Source organism: Hemibagrus wyckioides, linkage group LG12, assembly GCF_019097595.1.
Source record: "Hemibagrus wyckioides isolate EC202008001 linkage group LG12, SWU_Hwy_1.0, whole genome shotgun sequence".
Lineage (NCBI taxonomy): Eukaryota > Metazoa > Chordata > Actinopteri > Siluriformes > Bagridae > Hemibagrus > Hemibagrus wyckioides.
Genome location: NC_080721.1, coordinates 12501920 through 12516049, shown reverse-complemented (window position 1 = coordinate 12516049; position 14130 = coordinate 12501920). Strand labels below are relative to the sequence as shown.

At 40.6% G+C, this 14130-nt stretch overlaps 1 protein-coding gene across 4 annotated transcripts in view; it reads right to left on the bottom strand.

The window, feature by feature from the left end:
- The window catches only part of LOC131362727 (zinc finger protein Gfi-1b-like), a 9940-nt gene extending 760 nt beyond the window's left edge, over positions 1-9180 (bottom strand). The window contains exons 1-6 of one of the 4 annotated variants that reach the window (XM_058404948.1): positions 9044-9180; positions 3941-4252; positions 3564-3745; positions 1833-1973; positions 1493-1658; positions 1-675 (exon numbers count right to left, since the gene is read on the bottom strand). The exon at positions 1-675 is cut by the window's left edge and continues 760 nt beyond it. In XM_058404948.1, the coding sequence (XP_058260931.1) occupies positions 467-675; positions 1493-1658; positions 1833-1973; positions 3564-3745; positions 3941-4202 (960 nt within the window). In that variant the 5' untranslated portion in view covers positions 4203-4252; positions 9044-9180 and the 3' untranslated portion in view covers positions 1-466. Of the gene's footprint in view, positions 676-1492; positions 1659-1832; positions 1974-3563; positions 3746-3940; positions 4253-5163; positions 5322-5375; positions 5517-6274; positions 6658-9043 lie in introns of those variants that run through there. The other 3 variants (XM_058404946.1, XM_058404950.1, XM_058404949.1) reach the window with 3 other exon arrangements.
- Positions 9181-14130: the final 4950 nt, after the last annotated feature.

The window sequence follows — 14130 nt, the reverse complement described above, 5'->3', positions numbered from 1 at the left end:
AAAAATCCCCGGGTTCGGATGGACATGGCCTTAGTTACAAACCCACATGTATGGAAACACTGACACTGTACACTTCATTACAATACAGTTCTAAAGGCCTCTTCTTTCTTTCCTCCATTTTTTTGGTGGTGCTTTTATTGAGAAGTTTAAGAAAGAAAGCAAAACGTAATAAAATTCATAATTCTCTAAATTATTACAGTCTTGCTTTTTTATTAATTTACTTTTACTTTCCATACTTGAATACATTCATGAAAATACTAGTTTCGATACTTAAGTACAGTTTATTTCAGATACTTTTAGACTCAAGTAGAATTATAAAGGTTGACTTTAACTCTTATTTGAGTCATTTTCTAACAAAATACCTGTACTTTTACTCAAGTGTGGCTTTTGGGTACTTTATACAACACTGATTAAGACATTATTAAGGCTAAACATCACGCTCTGCACACTGCGATGTTGTGTATCGCTAACTCAGACTGCTCTGATAGGCCGTGGTGCTGTCGGCGCTGGTGTGCGTCTCCAGGTGGCGCTGCAGGTCCAGTTTCCTCTGGAAGCCGAGCGGGCAGTGAGGGCAGTGGAACGGTCTGTAGCTGCTGTGCTTCCTGCTGTGAGTGATGAGGTTGGAGCTCTGACTGAAGGCCTTCCCACACACCACACACACGTGGGGCTTCTCGCCTGTCACAGACCCAGACACAACCAGAGAGTCTCACTTTAACACTTCACTTTAAACTGACTTCAGCTTGTATCCGGATTCCTCAAAGAATCAGTAGCTATGTCGGCTAAGCAGTTTACATTTACACTCTGAAGCTAGCTGAATTAGCAAGCCAATTTCAGATAGCTACATTAGCAAGCACATGTATTGAGCACCTATCATAGCTTGTGCTTGTATTGAAGGTATTATTAGCTTTTATTAGCTTAAAAATGCCTAGCTGTGCTTGCTAATTAGCTAGTCACACTAGTGCTGAAGAATCGCTAACTACTACTTCAGCAGGAACAACAACTACAGAACATTTTATCTGCTCCAATGATCTTGAGTGATCGGAGTCTTCTAGCTAGCCAGACTGTAACTATGGTGTTAGCTGTAGCCAGCTATATTAAGCTGAAGAATCAGTTAGTTAGCCAGTTAGCTTGTGCCTGTGTTGTCCTGAACACTTGATGCATTATCTGCTAGACAGATTTTGCTTTTCAATGCTTTGTTTAAGATAATTTGCGCCTGGCTACATCGGTGTCATAATAATGTTTAGCTTAGCCTGAGGTACTAAGCAAAATCGCTAGCTAAGGTACATGTAGCCAGTGTTCAGTCTAAATATCCGCTAGCTACTTTCTTTATACTTCTGTAATCACTTCCCTGACCATAAAGCTAAGTTTTCTAGACGGCTAGAGTCGCTAGGCCATTTACTGTGGTAACACTAGCAAAGTGATTAGCCGTTAGATTTATTTCCAGGGCAGCTAAGCAAGCTTTGTGTGTGTGTGTGTGTGTGTGTGTCCTCACCAGTGTGTATGAAGGTGTGTTTCTTCATGTCAGATTTCTGGTGGAATCTCTTGCCGCAGTATTGACAGGGGTAAGGTCGAGTGTCTGAGTGGATCAGCAGGTGAGTGGAGAGAGTGGACGAGCGTTTAAACACCTTCCCACACACCTTACAGACAAAACTGCGCTCCTGACACACACAAACACACACACACACACAGTGTCATTTACTAACCTGCATCTGAGCAGATATTTATTAATTTTATTAATTAGAAAATAACATCCTCGAATCATGTGAATAACACACACACACACACACAGAAATACACACACACACACACACACACACACAGGTTCATCGTACTTTAGCTCTGCCGTAGAAGCCAGACGAGGGTCTGAGCCCGTGATGCTGTGTACTGTAACCCAAGCCAGTGGATGGAACGGTGGTTCTGTTGATGTGAGACCTGCGCAGGTGAGTCACCAAACCAACAGCTGATGACAGAACCTGAGACACAACACAACAACACACAACAAACAAACACACAACAACACACAACACAACAAACACACAACAACACACAACAAACAAACACACAACAACACACAACACAACAAACAACTCAGTTACTCAAATTAATGTCAAAACCATATGGAAGCTTCCCAGTGGGTAATTAAACACGTTAAAGATTTCTAACAAGGATCAGAGAAAAAGATTCCTCCTAACAAAAATTCTAGAAATTTCTCAACAGTTCTAAATAGTACCAAAGCATAGAGTTGTGTGATGTTGTACATAATGGAGTTGTACAGAGTTGAATAGAGTTGTATGGAGTTGTACAGAGTTGGATAGAGGTCTATAGAGTTGTACAGATGTATATAGAGTTGTACAGAGTTGGATAGAGGTGTATGGAGTTGTATAGAGTTGTACAGAGTTGGATAGAGGTGTATAGAGTTGGATAGAGATGGATAGAGGTGTATAGAGTTGTATAGTGTTGGATAGAGGTGAATAGAGTTGTATAGTGTTGGATAGAGGTGTATATAGTTGGATAGAGATGGATAGAGGTGAATAGAGTTGTATAGTGTTGGATAGAGGTGTATAGAGTTGGATAGAGATGGATAGAGTTGTATAGTGTTGGATAGAGGTGTATAGAGATGGATAGAGGTGAATAGAGTTGTATAGTGTTGGATAGAGGTGTATAGAGTTGGATAGAGATGGATAGAGGTGAATAGAGTTGTATAGTGTTGGATAGAGGTGTATAGAGTTGGATAGAGATGGATAGAGGTGAATAGAGTTGTATAGTGTTGGATAGAGGTGTATAGAGTTGGATAGAGATGGATAGAGGTGAATAGAGCTGTATAGTTTGATAGAGGTGTATAGAGTTGGATAGAGATGGATAGAGGTGAATAGAGTTGTATAGTGTTGGATAGAGGTGTATAGAGTTGGATAGAGATGGATAGAGGTGAATAGAGCTGTATAGTTTGATAGAGGTGTATAGAGTTGGATAGAGATGGATAGAGGTGAATAGAGTTGTATAGTGTTGGATAGAGGTGTATAGAGTTGGATAGAGATGGATAGAGGTGAATAGAGTTGTATAGTGTTGGATAGAGGTGTATAGAGTTGGATAGAGATGGATAGAGGTGAATAGAGTTGTATAGTGTTGGATAGAGGTGTATAGAGTTGGATAGAGATGGATAGAGGTGAATAGAGCTGTATAGTTTGATAGAGGTGTATAGAGTTGGATAGAGATGGATAGAGGTGAATAGAGTTGTATAGTGTTGGATAGAGGTGTATAGAGTTGGATAGAGATGGATAGAGGTGAATAGAGTTGTATAGTGTTGGATAGAGGTGTATAGAGTTGGAAGATGGATAGAGGTGAATAGAGCTGTATAGTTTGATAGAGGTGTATAGAGTTGGATAGAGATGGATAGAGGTGAATAGAGTTGTATAGTGTTGGATAGAGGTGTATAGAGTTGGATAGAGATGGATAGAGGTGAATAGAGCTGTATAGTTTGATAGAGGTGTATAGAGTTATACAGAGTTGTATAGAGTTGTGCAGAGTTGTATAGAGTTGTTTAGAGTTGTGAGAGACGCACTGACCTTCTCACAGAGTGGACATTCACACAGTGGAGTGCTGGAGTTGTCCTGCAGTCTGTGGTTCAGCAGCACCTGCACCAGTCGCTCCAGTTCCTGCTCCCTGTGAGAGCTGAATGTGTTGCTCAGGGCAGGAGACCAGAGTGAGGGACACACCGGGGGACGTTCAGTCTCACCTGCCTGATCATCTGCTCACACACACACACACACACACACACACACACACACCTCTCATTATCACACTCCTCTCATCTAACCTTCATCAGCTCTGATATTCGTCTTTAATGAAGAACTGAACTGAAATATCGGAGCTCCACCCAGACAACCCCGCCCAATCTATCACATCGATCAGAAGCCATATGATCAGAGACCCTGTAGTTTACCTGTTCTCCAGAGACCCCAGTTCTCAGCCTGGGAGGCGGCGTTAGGGCTGGTTTCCATGGAAACCCAGTGGGACTGTGCTGCGGGGTACCCGGGTGCTGAAGCCATTTTCGGGCTTAGCTCTAGCACTACAGGTGAGCTGCTCCCGGGGGAGACGCCGGACAAGGGTCCCGGATGTCTGTCAGAGGGGTAGGTGTAGGAGTGGGTGGAGCGTGTCGAATGAGACCCCGCCCTCTTGTTCTTGACCAGAAAAGAGCGAGGCATTTTTTCTTAAAGAGACCGAAGAGGAGGAGGAGGAAAGACAGAACAGATGTCTAGAGCCAAAAAGAAAATAAAGCAGATCGTTAACGGGCCGTGTTTCCGGAAAAAAAATCTTTCAGACATTTGTTGCTCCAAATCTTGATTAGCTTGCCAGGTGTGTGTGTGTGTGTGTGTAACAGTTTCTATGTGGCTGTTGGATGTTTAGCATAACCCAGATGACAGATATATAGTTTCTTCATTGTTCTTCCCCTAACAACTTCACACACTGAGCTACAAATTACTCCAGGATGGGTTTCATGTATCCTTCACTTACATTCTCCATTACTTCCACCTGAGATTGTCTAAATAATCAAAAAGAAAATACAGAACAATGATAATATAATAATAAAATATAAATGTAACCTTTCCTACAAAGTTGAATTACTGGATCCTGATTGGTCAGGAGGCTCTGACGGTTTCGATTAAAGCTCTCGTCCCAATACGTTAGCGTTTCTATAGCAACGGCTCGTGTGCAGGAACTGGTACTGCGGATGCTCCGTGTAAAAAGAATCAATTAGTAATAATCACGAAGATATTTAAAATCACGTCATTTCACACGGAAGGTGTGGGATCACAGATACGGCGGAGTTTTCCGTAAGGAAGCGTTAAGATGTCTGGAAGGAGTCTCTGGAATTCAGTCTGATGTAAGCTTTCTCTATGTGGATTTTTTACGACTCACTGAAGAGAAAGGATTTCTTTTTCCACCATGAGGGTTTAATCACCTCTCGACGTGCCGTTATAGGAAAACAATCAGCTTGAGGCCGGAGACAGTTCCGTCTGTTACACCGGCCATTCCTGTCATCGCTTGATTTTCATTTCCCAAACATGGACTGTGTCATTCTTAGGTTCTTGACAGCCCACTCATCCGAGACAAGAGAAATGATTCGTGTACGAATTCGGAGGAAAAACACAGAAAAGCACATACCTCACTAACGACAAATTCTACGTCTAAGGCGACTGAAGAATCCTGAAAATCCTGAACTTTTAGAGCCGGACTTTACGGAGAACTGTGTCCGGTTTAATCAGCGCTTGAAATCATCGAGTCGAAGTGTTTAACTTTCACTGGATACCACTTGTTAAATTTCAACAGTGTTTCCTACACGAGGCAGTGTGGTTTCAACACACACACACACACACCTGCATGATTCAGTTAGGAATCCAGAGCCTGAGGTTTAGGGTTTTTTTTACCCAGAAACACACTGTGGCCTTTTCCAGATGTGCAGAGCCTTCAAACGTCTCTCTCTCTCTCTCTCTCTCTCTCTCTCCAAACTTCGACTAAAATCCACTTCATAAACGACAATCTGTGATTACGCTGTTTATCCGATCCTGATTCTCACACCCCACATCAGCAAGGTGGGGTTTTTACCCCCCCCCCCCCCCAGCGTCCACGCATCAATCGGAGCATCATCTGAGCCACACATTTTTTAAAAAATCGTAACAAATGGATCCGAATGAGGATGATATCGATTCTGTTTCAGTTCACTGAGGTAGAAATGTGGAAAATGAATTGTCCTCTTGTCGCTGGTAGAAGGAGTCGACATGTATAGGGGCAAAAATGTGTCAGAAATTTTGTGCGTGTGTGTAAAAGAAAATCATCTTCCACTGAAAAACATCCTTATTTCTGTACATCAGTCAGTTACACACTGTAGAATTATCACAGCTTTTAAAAAAATAAATTAAATAAATCTGAATTTTTATCGTAGCTTCAGTTTGCTTCATTCTTCCAACTTTGATTTCAATTCAGATTAAAACGTCCTATGAAAAGTCTCATGACCTCATCAATTATCAGCTGAAATCATCAGATCATATTCTCACACCAACGTCAATCTAATAACACCATCATCCATGTCATTCTACCCAATCTTACACGCTTATCAGTTGAGCCTCTGCTTCAGTAATACACTCCATAAATAATTCTTAAATCAGTACAAATTCATTCTCAGGATTATTTTTAATATAATATAATATATATATTTTTTTTTTTGTTAAATATGTGACCCAAACTGTTGCCATTAAAATCTAAAGTCTTGACTTACCTCTCAAATCATCAGCAGGACCTGAAGGCTGGTGAGCGAGTGTATGAGCGAGTGAGTGAGTGTGTGTGTGTGTGTGTGTGTGTGTGTGTGTATGTAAGAGAGTGTGTGTATGTTCTCTGCTTTTGTACAGTCATCACAGAGCTAATGTGACTGAACCAGACTGAGGTTGGACTGAGAGTGTGTGTGTGTGTGTGTGAGAGAGAGAGAGAGAGAGGTTTAAACTTTGTGAAAAACAAAGTGCTAGGGGGTTAGTTAGTAAGGATAAATAATTACAGATTGAACAAAAACACACATATTTGTTTATAATGTAAAACACTACAAATCCTCTACTTTATTACTTTTTGTTTAATCGAGTGATAAAAAGCTCAGGGTTTAGGAATCAAAACATTTTTTAAAAACAGATCTTAAATCCAGTCTGAGGGGAAAAAGTATAAAGATTCGGGCGATCCTTATCACGGTTGCCATGGTGACGCCTTCTCCTAGCTTTTTACGGAAGGAGTCTCCGGTGTCAGAGACACGAGAAAGTCTCGGGGATGGGAGGAGCAACACCACAAGCTGCGTTTTAATTATTAACTTTTAGTAAAAATGGAGGAGGTCTGTAAGGGGAAACAGAAGCGAACTAGCGGACCAGGACGTCTTTAATTACTCTAAAAAATAAAAAAGTAATATTGTGGAACAGGAGCTTCATTTCAGGACAGGCTTCGTCACACCACCTTGATTTAAGCGTTGAAATCCTGTTCCAGACATTTTTAAGTGCTCCCTCGAGAGCACTGAGAATTGACGCGATTACAAAAAAAGAAAAGATGTATTTTTTAGGCTTAGAGAATCGATCCAGATCTAACAGAGCTGCAGTGAGGCTTCAAAGCAGCGACACGCTGAGAATCTTAACTTTCACGTCCACTCAAAAAAAACTGCTGATCATCATCACTTCCTCAAACTGCTGGTCAGAAGGTGTGAAACTGTGAGCTGACTGTTCTGGTGACAGTGAAACGAAGCATTTTTAACCAAACACACACACACACACACACACTTTTATAACTGCTTTTAATGACATAATGATCATTAATGCGTCTTCGCTGCACCTAGACTCAATCTGAAACACGTCTGTAGATAAGCTTGCTCTTTCACCCTGCCGGTTGCCATGACAACGGTCATCACGCCATCATTTCTGCAAACGTATCTGCCCGACTCTGGTATCTGAAAGCTGTCATGAGTCAAAGAGCAGAAATAAATGAGCGGTTTGATCTGATCGCTTCTATCCTGAAAACAGAAGTTGATTTTATTTTTGCATGACTTCTGCAGATTTTTTATTTTTCGGGAAGCTCAGATCTCTCGTCAAAACCGACGTGAAGTGTAAAGACTCTTTACCAGAACAGACCTGATTCTTACTAAGCGCTTTTTCTTTTCTTTTTTTCATCGCAAGCTGTAAGGTCCCCGAGAGGTTGCAAGCTCAGAGCTCTGATCCACCAGCGTACAGCATCCTGTAGCCTCACTTCTTCTTCTTCTTCTTCTTCTTCTTCTTCTTCTACTACTTCAAAACCGTTTTGTTTAACCTGTGGAGTCGTTACAGACCTACAGGTGAGGAAAGGTGGAGGAAGGTGTTACGTAGCTGTGGCTGTAGCACGAGCGATCGATCGGGAGATGAATCACCACAGGCGTGGGCAAAAATAAACCTTCGCCCACACCAAACACTCCTGAGAACTTCTCGGTGCTTGTCAGTGCTGTTGGGTTTTTTTTTTTTTTTTTTGTAAATCGAGATAAAATGAGATTGTTGGCTTTACTGAACTCCTCCATGATACATTTCTCTGGTCTGCCCAAGAGAAGATAGCGTTGATTTAAAGATCTCGTAAATGGCTGTGATTTTTCATGTTTCGCGGCGCCATCCGTTTCTTGTAACTCTGACATGTTGGAAAATAAAGCAGCAAAATCTCGAACGTTTGGTTTGTTTGGAGTTTTTTTCAGCCTAGAATTAGTGAAATCCTGTTAACTAGCCACCATGCTAATGGCGTTAGGGACATTACAAACATCACAGCAGTGATTTTATTTTAGTTTATGACGGGGTCGTGTGTTCAGAATGACCTGAGCTGAGAAAAATAAATGTTGCTTTCTTCTTCACGGGATTGTCAGGAAGTTCCTGCATCGTGTTGAACAGGTGATTTATGGGGTGCTCTAAATATTTTTTAAAGAACAGTTCATTAACTTCTAATGATACAGAACGTCACCGAGTGTTTCATTTCTCTTATACCTATTTTTCTATCACTTAAAGAAACATGCTTGAGGCTTACAGTTAAAGTTTACACAACCCGAGACTGAACAGATTCGTCCATTACAGTGTCCACTGCATTCACATAAAAATAAAAAATAGTTTGATTTGATTCAGGTTTAATTTAGGTTGTAAAATACACAATGTTTACACACACCACATGGACTGTGTCTTTAAACAGTGTGGAAGAGTCCAGAAATTGATGTAATCAAGTTAGAAGCTTCTGATTGGCCGTTTATCGGACCATTACCATTTCATTCCATTTATTTATTTATTTATTTATTTATTTATTTATTTATTTATTTATTTATTTATTTGTGATTGAGCCAGAGATTTAAAAAAAAATTAAAATTAGAATTAAAATAGAATTGGTAAAATTGCAAGCACAGGATTCTTCTTTTAAACTCCTACCAGTGAAGATATCTTGCTGCTTGCTTGATTTTTTTTCATTAATTTCTTCTGTCGTAAAATCGTGACTTCCTGGAGGAACTGATTTAAGGGCTTACCTTTAAAGCCAGTGCCTTTTTGCCCAAATCCAAACTTTAAATGGTTACATCAGGGTCCTGTAGAAATGACCGTGTACAAATCTGCAAATCTAATGAGCACACAGACACTGGCTCAGGTTCAGAAAAGAGGCAGAAACAAACCAATAAACCTTGATCTGAAACGTTCAGCTGAACCACACGACAACGAACAAGGAAATGGTGAAGGTGTTGAAGGATGTCTTAAGATCTGTTTTCTAATGTGAAAATCTATTTCCTTTCGCCAGCACAGTGTGATACCTCCAGAGCTGAACAAAATGTTATCAAGACAAGAAAGTGAAGGCACAAGGGTGGCCATCATCTGAATCCTACAGTGAGAAGGCCCACAAACCTTAAACCTTAGCAAACAATCCACCAAAGTATCATGTATGAAAGCTACAACATGAACCGAGTTAGTTATCTGATCTAATCAAACACTAACCAAAACCTCTGACCCGCTGAAAAACTGATATAGCACTGAAAAAAACTGAATTAAATCTGCCTCTTAGCTGTACAAAATGTTGTAAAGACAAGAATGTGAAGGCATTGTGGTGGCCATCATCTGAATCCTACAGCCATAAGGCCCACAAACCTTACACAATTACTTAGCAAATAACTGAGCAAATAATCCACCAAAATATCAAGAATTTCCCCAATGGGATCAGTCTACCTACCTGTCTGTCTGTCTGTCTGTCTGTCTGTCTATCTATCTATCGATCTATCTATCATGGGAAGCATGTAGAAGGCTACATCATGAACCAAGTTAGTTATCTGATCTAATCAAATACTAACAAAAAACTCTCGACCCACCGGAAAACCGATATAGCAAAAAAAATAAATAAATAAAACCTAAAATAAATCTGCCTCTTAGCTGTTTTCTTTCAAATGCCCTCTTAATGGGGGGGGGGGAGCAGATGGCTTAACCTCAAGGGAAATGTGAGGTAAATTGGAGTCTGAGTGTCTTTAGAGTTATGTGTCATGAAAATGCCGAATTTGGCATCTGACTTCATTTCTCAGAATCTCCTCCGACTGCAGACCTGGTACCAAGGACTCTGTCTCTCAGTTCACGCGGTAAATGAGTCAGGACTTGTTTGGCTTTCAGTGTGATTTTTCCTCTGTTGGAGAATTTTAGTGTAGAAGATGAAATTCGAGATGCTTTTTAAATGAACAAGCACTTGGGACGTCTCAGAGAGCAGAAACGGGTTCGAGATCAACATTTACTTTGAATCCATCGCCCCTAGTAAAGCTAAAAACAGAAATCCTTCTGAGACACTACAAGTCCTGAGCGTCTACTTTTCATATGAGCTTCATATTAACTTTGGAGTCCACTATGGCGACAAAGACGCTATGGAAACAACAAAAACAGGAGCAATCTCTATTTTATTTAGCTTCTGGAAAAATAAAAGCTTTTTGCTGATATTCTCGGCCACTTGACATCGAGTAAAGTTTTGGCTTGGACTTTATATCTTTAAACTAGTCAATAAAACACACACACACAAATAAAAAACCCCTCAGATTGTCAGGCACCAGAGAAACTGGACTTTCCAGAAAATAAAGCTCTGACGCTGGAGACTCCGGCCTTAAAATGTTACAGAAAGTTTTCTTCAGCAGGACCTGCAGTGGCTTTTCCCCAGAACTTTTAGAGCTTTCACAGTGAGGATGAGTCTGTATTGTAGCTCTGAAGTTGATTTCAAGCTCCTTAGATGTTCGAGCCCCTCTCTCTCTCTTTCTCTCTCTCTCTCTTGTGGTGAGGGAAAGCGAGTGAGGTGCAGCTGGTGCAGGCGATGTGGTGGGTTTCTTCTGCGGATAAGAAGAGCCGTGGAGCGTTTTGGGGGAGACGGAGGGGCATACAGTGGGGTGATGGTGGTAGGGGGTTATGGAGGGGGGGAGCTCGGTGGGCTTCTCTCCATTCCTTGATCTCTTTGTTTTCCTGCCTGCCATCAATGCCTCTTTCTAGGAACTTGAATGTCGGGGGTTTGGGGTTGTGAAGGAAGGAGAGGGGGTTGTGTGTTTGTGAAAAAAGTATTGTTCTTCTACTCTTTGGTATGAAAACAGTGTTGAGTGTAGAAACGTTTAAAGAGCTGTGTGTCTACGGCTTCTCTAAAGGTCACAGGAGGAAGAGAGATATCTGAATTCCCTTCAAGAGTTTTTTATTTGCAGTAATGTAGCTATCAAGTCATGGAAGTATGTGAATATCTGCATCGAAACCGACCTCCAGGTGTTCGATGACATCGCCCAGATGTTGGGGTGTGGTTTAGGACACAGTGTGACTTCCTGTCTTCATCTGAACACGAGCACAGCTCAACTGAGTAGCCAAACAGTTCAGGCACGGCTTTACAGAAACGTGTTTTTGTGTCTCTGTGACGCCGCAGTCTGTGTTGCGAAAGTAGCTAAAAGTAAGCTAAAGTAGATATATAAAAAAAACTCTAAAAGTAGCTAAAGCACGCGCAAAAAGTCACTAGACGTGATCAGATGATGTCACGAGCTCATCTGGATATTCACTGAAACATCAGAATTATTTGAACATTATTTATTGAGTGTACATTGGTGCTTAGTGATTAGACACTGGGAACGAAAAGGAGCAGTGATTGGTCAATAGGAATAATAGTGTTCAGTGATTGGTTGGACCAAGGGTGAGTAGTGATTGGTCTTGGAGATCTATGGTGAGTAGTGATGGGTTGTTGGGAACAAGGGTGACTATCTGTCTATTTTTGGGAAAAATGATGAGTAGTGATTAGTTGTTGGAATAAAAAATGTTTAGTGAGTTGTTGTTTGGATGAAAAGTGTTTATTAGTTGGTTGTTTGGATGAAAAGTGTTCAGTGATTGGTTGTTTGGATGAAAAGTGTTCAGTGATTGGTTGTTTGGATGAAAAGTATTCAGTGATTGGTTGTTTGGATGAAAAGTGTTCAGTGATTGGTTGTTTGGATGAAAAGTGTTCAGTGATTGGTTGTTTGGATGAAAAGTGTTTAGTGATTAGTTGTTTGTATGAAAAGTGTTTAGTGATTAGTTGTTTGTATGAAAAGTGTTTAGTGATTAGTTGTTTGGATGAAAAGTGTTTAGTGATTGGTTGTTTGGATGAAAAGTATTCAGTGATTGGTTGTTTGGATGAAAAGTGTTCAGTGATTGGTTGTTTGGATGAAAAGTGTTCAGTGATTGGTTGTTTGGATGAAAAGTGTTCAGTGATTGGTTGTTTGGATGAAAAGTGTTTAGTGATTAGTTGTTTGGATGAAAAGTGTTCAGTGATTAGTTGTTTGGATGAAAAGTGTTTAGTGATTAGTTGTTTGGATGAAAAGTGTTTAGTGATTGGTTGTTTGGATGAAAAGTGTTCAGTGATTGGTTGTTTGGATGAAAAGTATTCAGTGATTGGTTGTTTGGATGAAAAGTGTTCAGTGATTGGTTGTTTGGATGAAAAGTGTTCAGTGATTGGTTGTTTGGATGAAAAGTGTTCAGTGATTGGTTGTTTGGATGAAAAGTGTTCAGTGATTGGTTGTTTGGATGAAAAGTGTTCAGTGATTGGTTGTTTGAAGTATCAGCGTATGTTCTTCTGTCTCTCAGTGAGACGTCATGTTTCTTTTACTCGCTCACTGGCCAGAACGAGCCTTTGAGGTCACTTAGACTTTACATGTAAAATGTAAGCTGCCAGTCGAGATTAAAGCCGGCAGTGTGAGAGCAGACCAAGGGACAAATTCGACGTACAGAGAAATTCCCGAGTCTGCCTCGACCCTGCGAGACGGAGCGATTGTGAAGTCTGTGAGCATCATACCTCCTGACATCGTGCGGTTTCTGAGGAGAAACCTGCAATCATATGAGCTCTTTGGTGTTCTGAGTGGTCTTGGTGGTGATATCGAGCTGCTTCTGTGTGTGTGTGTGTGTGTGTATGTGTGTGTATGTGTGTGTGTGTGTGTGTGTGTGTGTGTGAATGATGGGGTTGTGGGGAAAGGCTGTGGTTTGACTCAGGGAATGAGGGGAAGATTGAAATACACAGCGTGTCACTTTCCCACGGCCCACAACACACCACTCGCTCTCGCCCTCTCAGCCTCTCGCCCTTTTTCTTTCCTTTATCACAGTGTTTCTTGTTCTTGCCTTCATCACGCCCATCTGCTTACACCTCTCTCTCTCTCTCTCTCTCTCTGCTGACAACACAACACATATATATTGCATCATTAAATATATCAAGAGGACAACACTAGTATTATATTATATTATATTATGTTATGTTATGTTATGTTATGTTATGTTATGTTATGTTATGTTATGTTATGTTATATTATATTATATTATATTATATTATATTATATTATATTATATTATATTATATTATATTATATTATATTATGTTATATTATATTATAAATCTAATAGTTTATGGCTGTTATGTATGAATATATCTACCATTTTTACTATTTTCTTATTATTTAGCTCAATACCTAATGAAATAAAGGATTAAAAACTGCTGAATTCATACTATTTTTCTTACAAATTACTCGATGTGATAATCTCTAGCAATCACGAAGGAAATCCTTTGACCTTTTTATTTATTATTATCTTCCCTTCAGTATTAGTGTGTCGATGTGGGCAACATGGCTGACTCACTCTTCTCATCCTCTCGCTCTGTCTCACTGTTTGGACTTTCTACCTCTCGCTCTGAGACGAGTGTGTAGGAAGCCAGGGGGTGTGTGAACACTGCCTTTCTGTCGTACTCAAGACCTTTAACATCCACACGTCCTGCACCTCCATTGTGTTTTCAGACCTGCATCGTTTTACATCATCTTCACTCGAAAAAAAAAAAAAATCTGAATGGTAAGCTTCCTGGACATCCCCGACACTCAACCCTCGACTTGTTTAAACCGAGTGTTATATGAGCACATGTGCGCTGAACCACAGCTCCAAGCCACAGCCTGCTGAATACACTGCCGCTGTGTGTACCATACCTGGAGCACAATCCAGAGAAACGCTGCATGAAGCAGCCACAAGCCAAAATCCTTCCTGTAATCATAACAGGTGGGGGGAAAAAAGAGTTTTTCCTTCAAGAGACAGAAAACAAGAGACCGAAAATTAACACAAGTGTGAC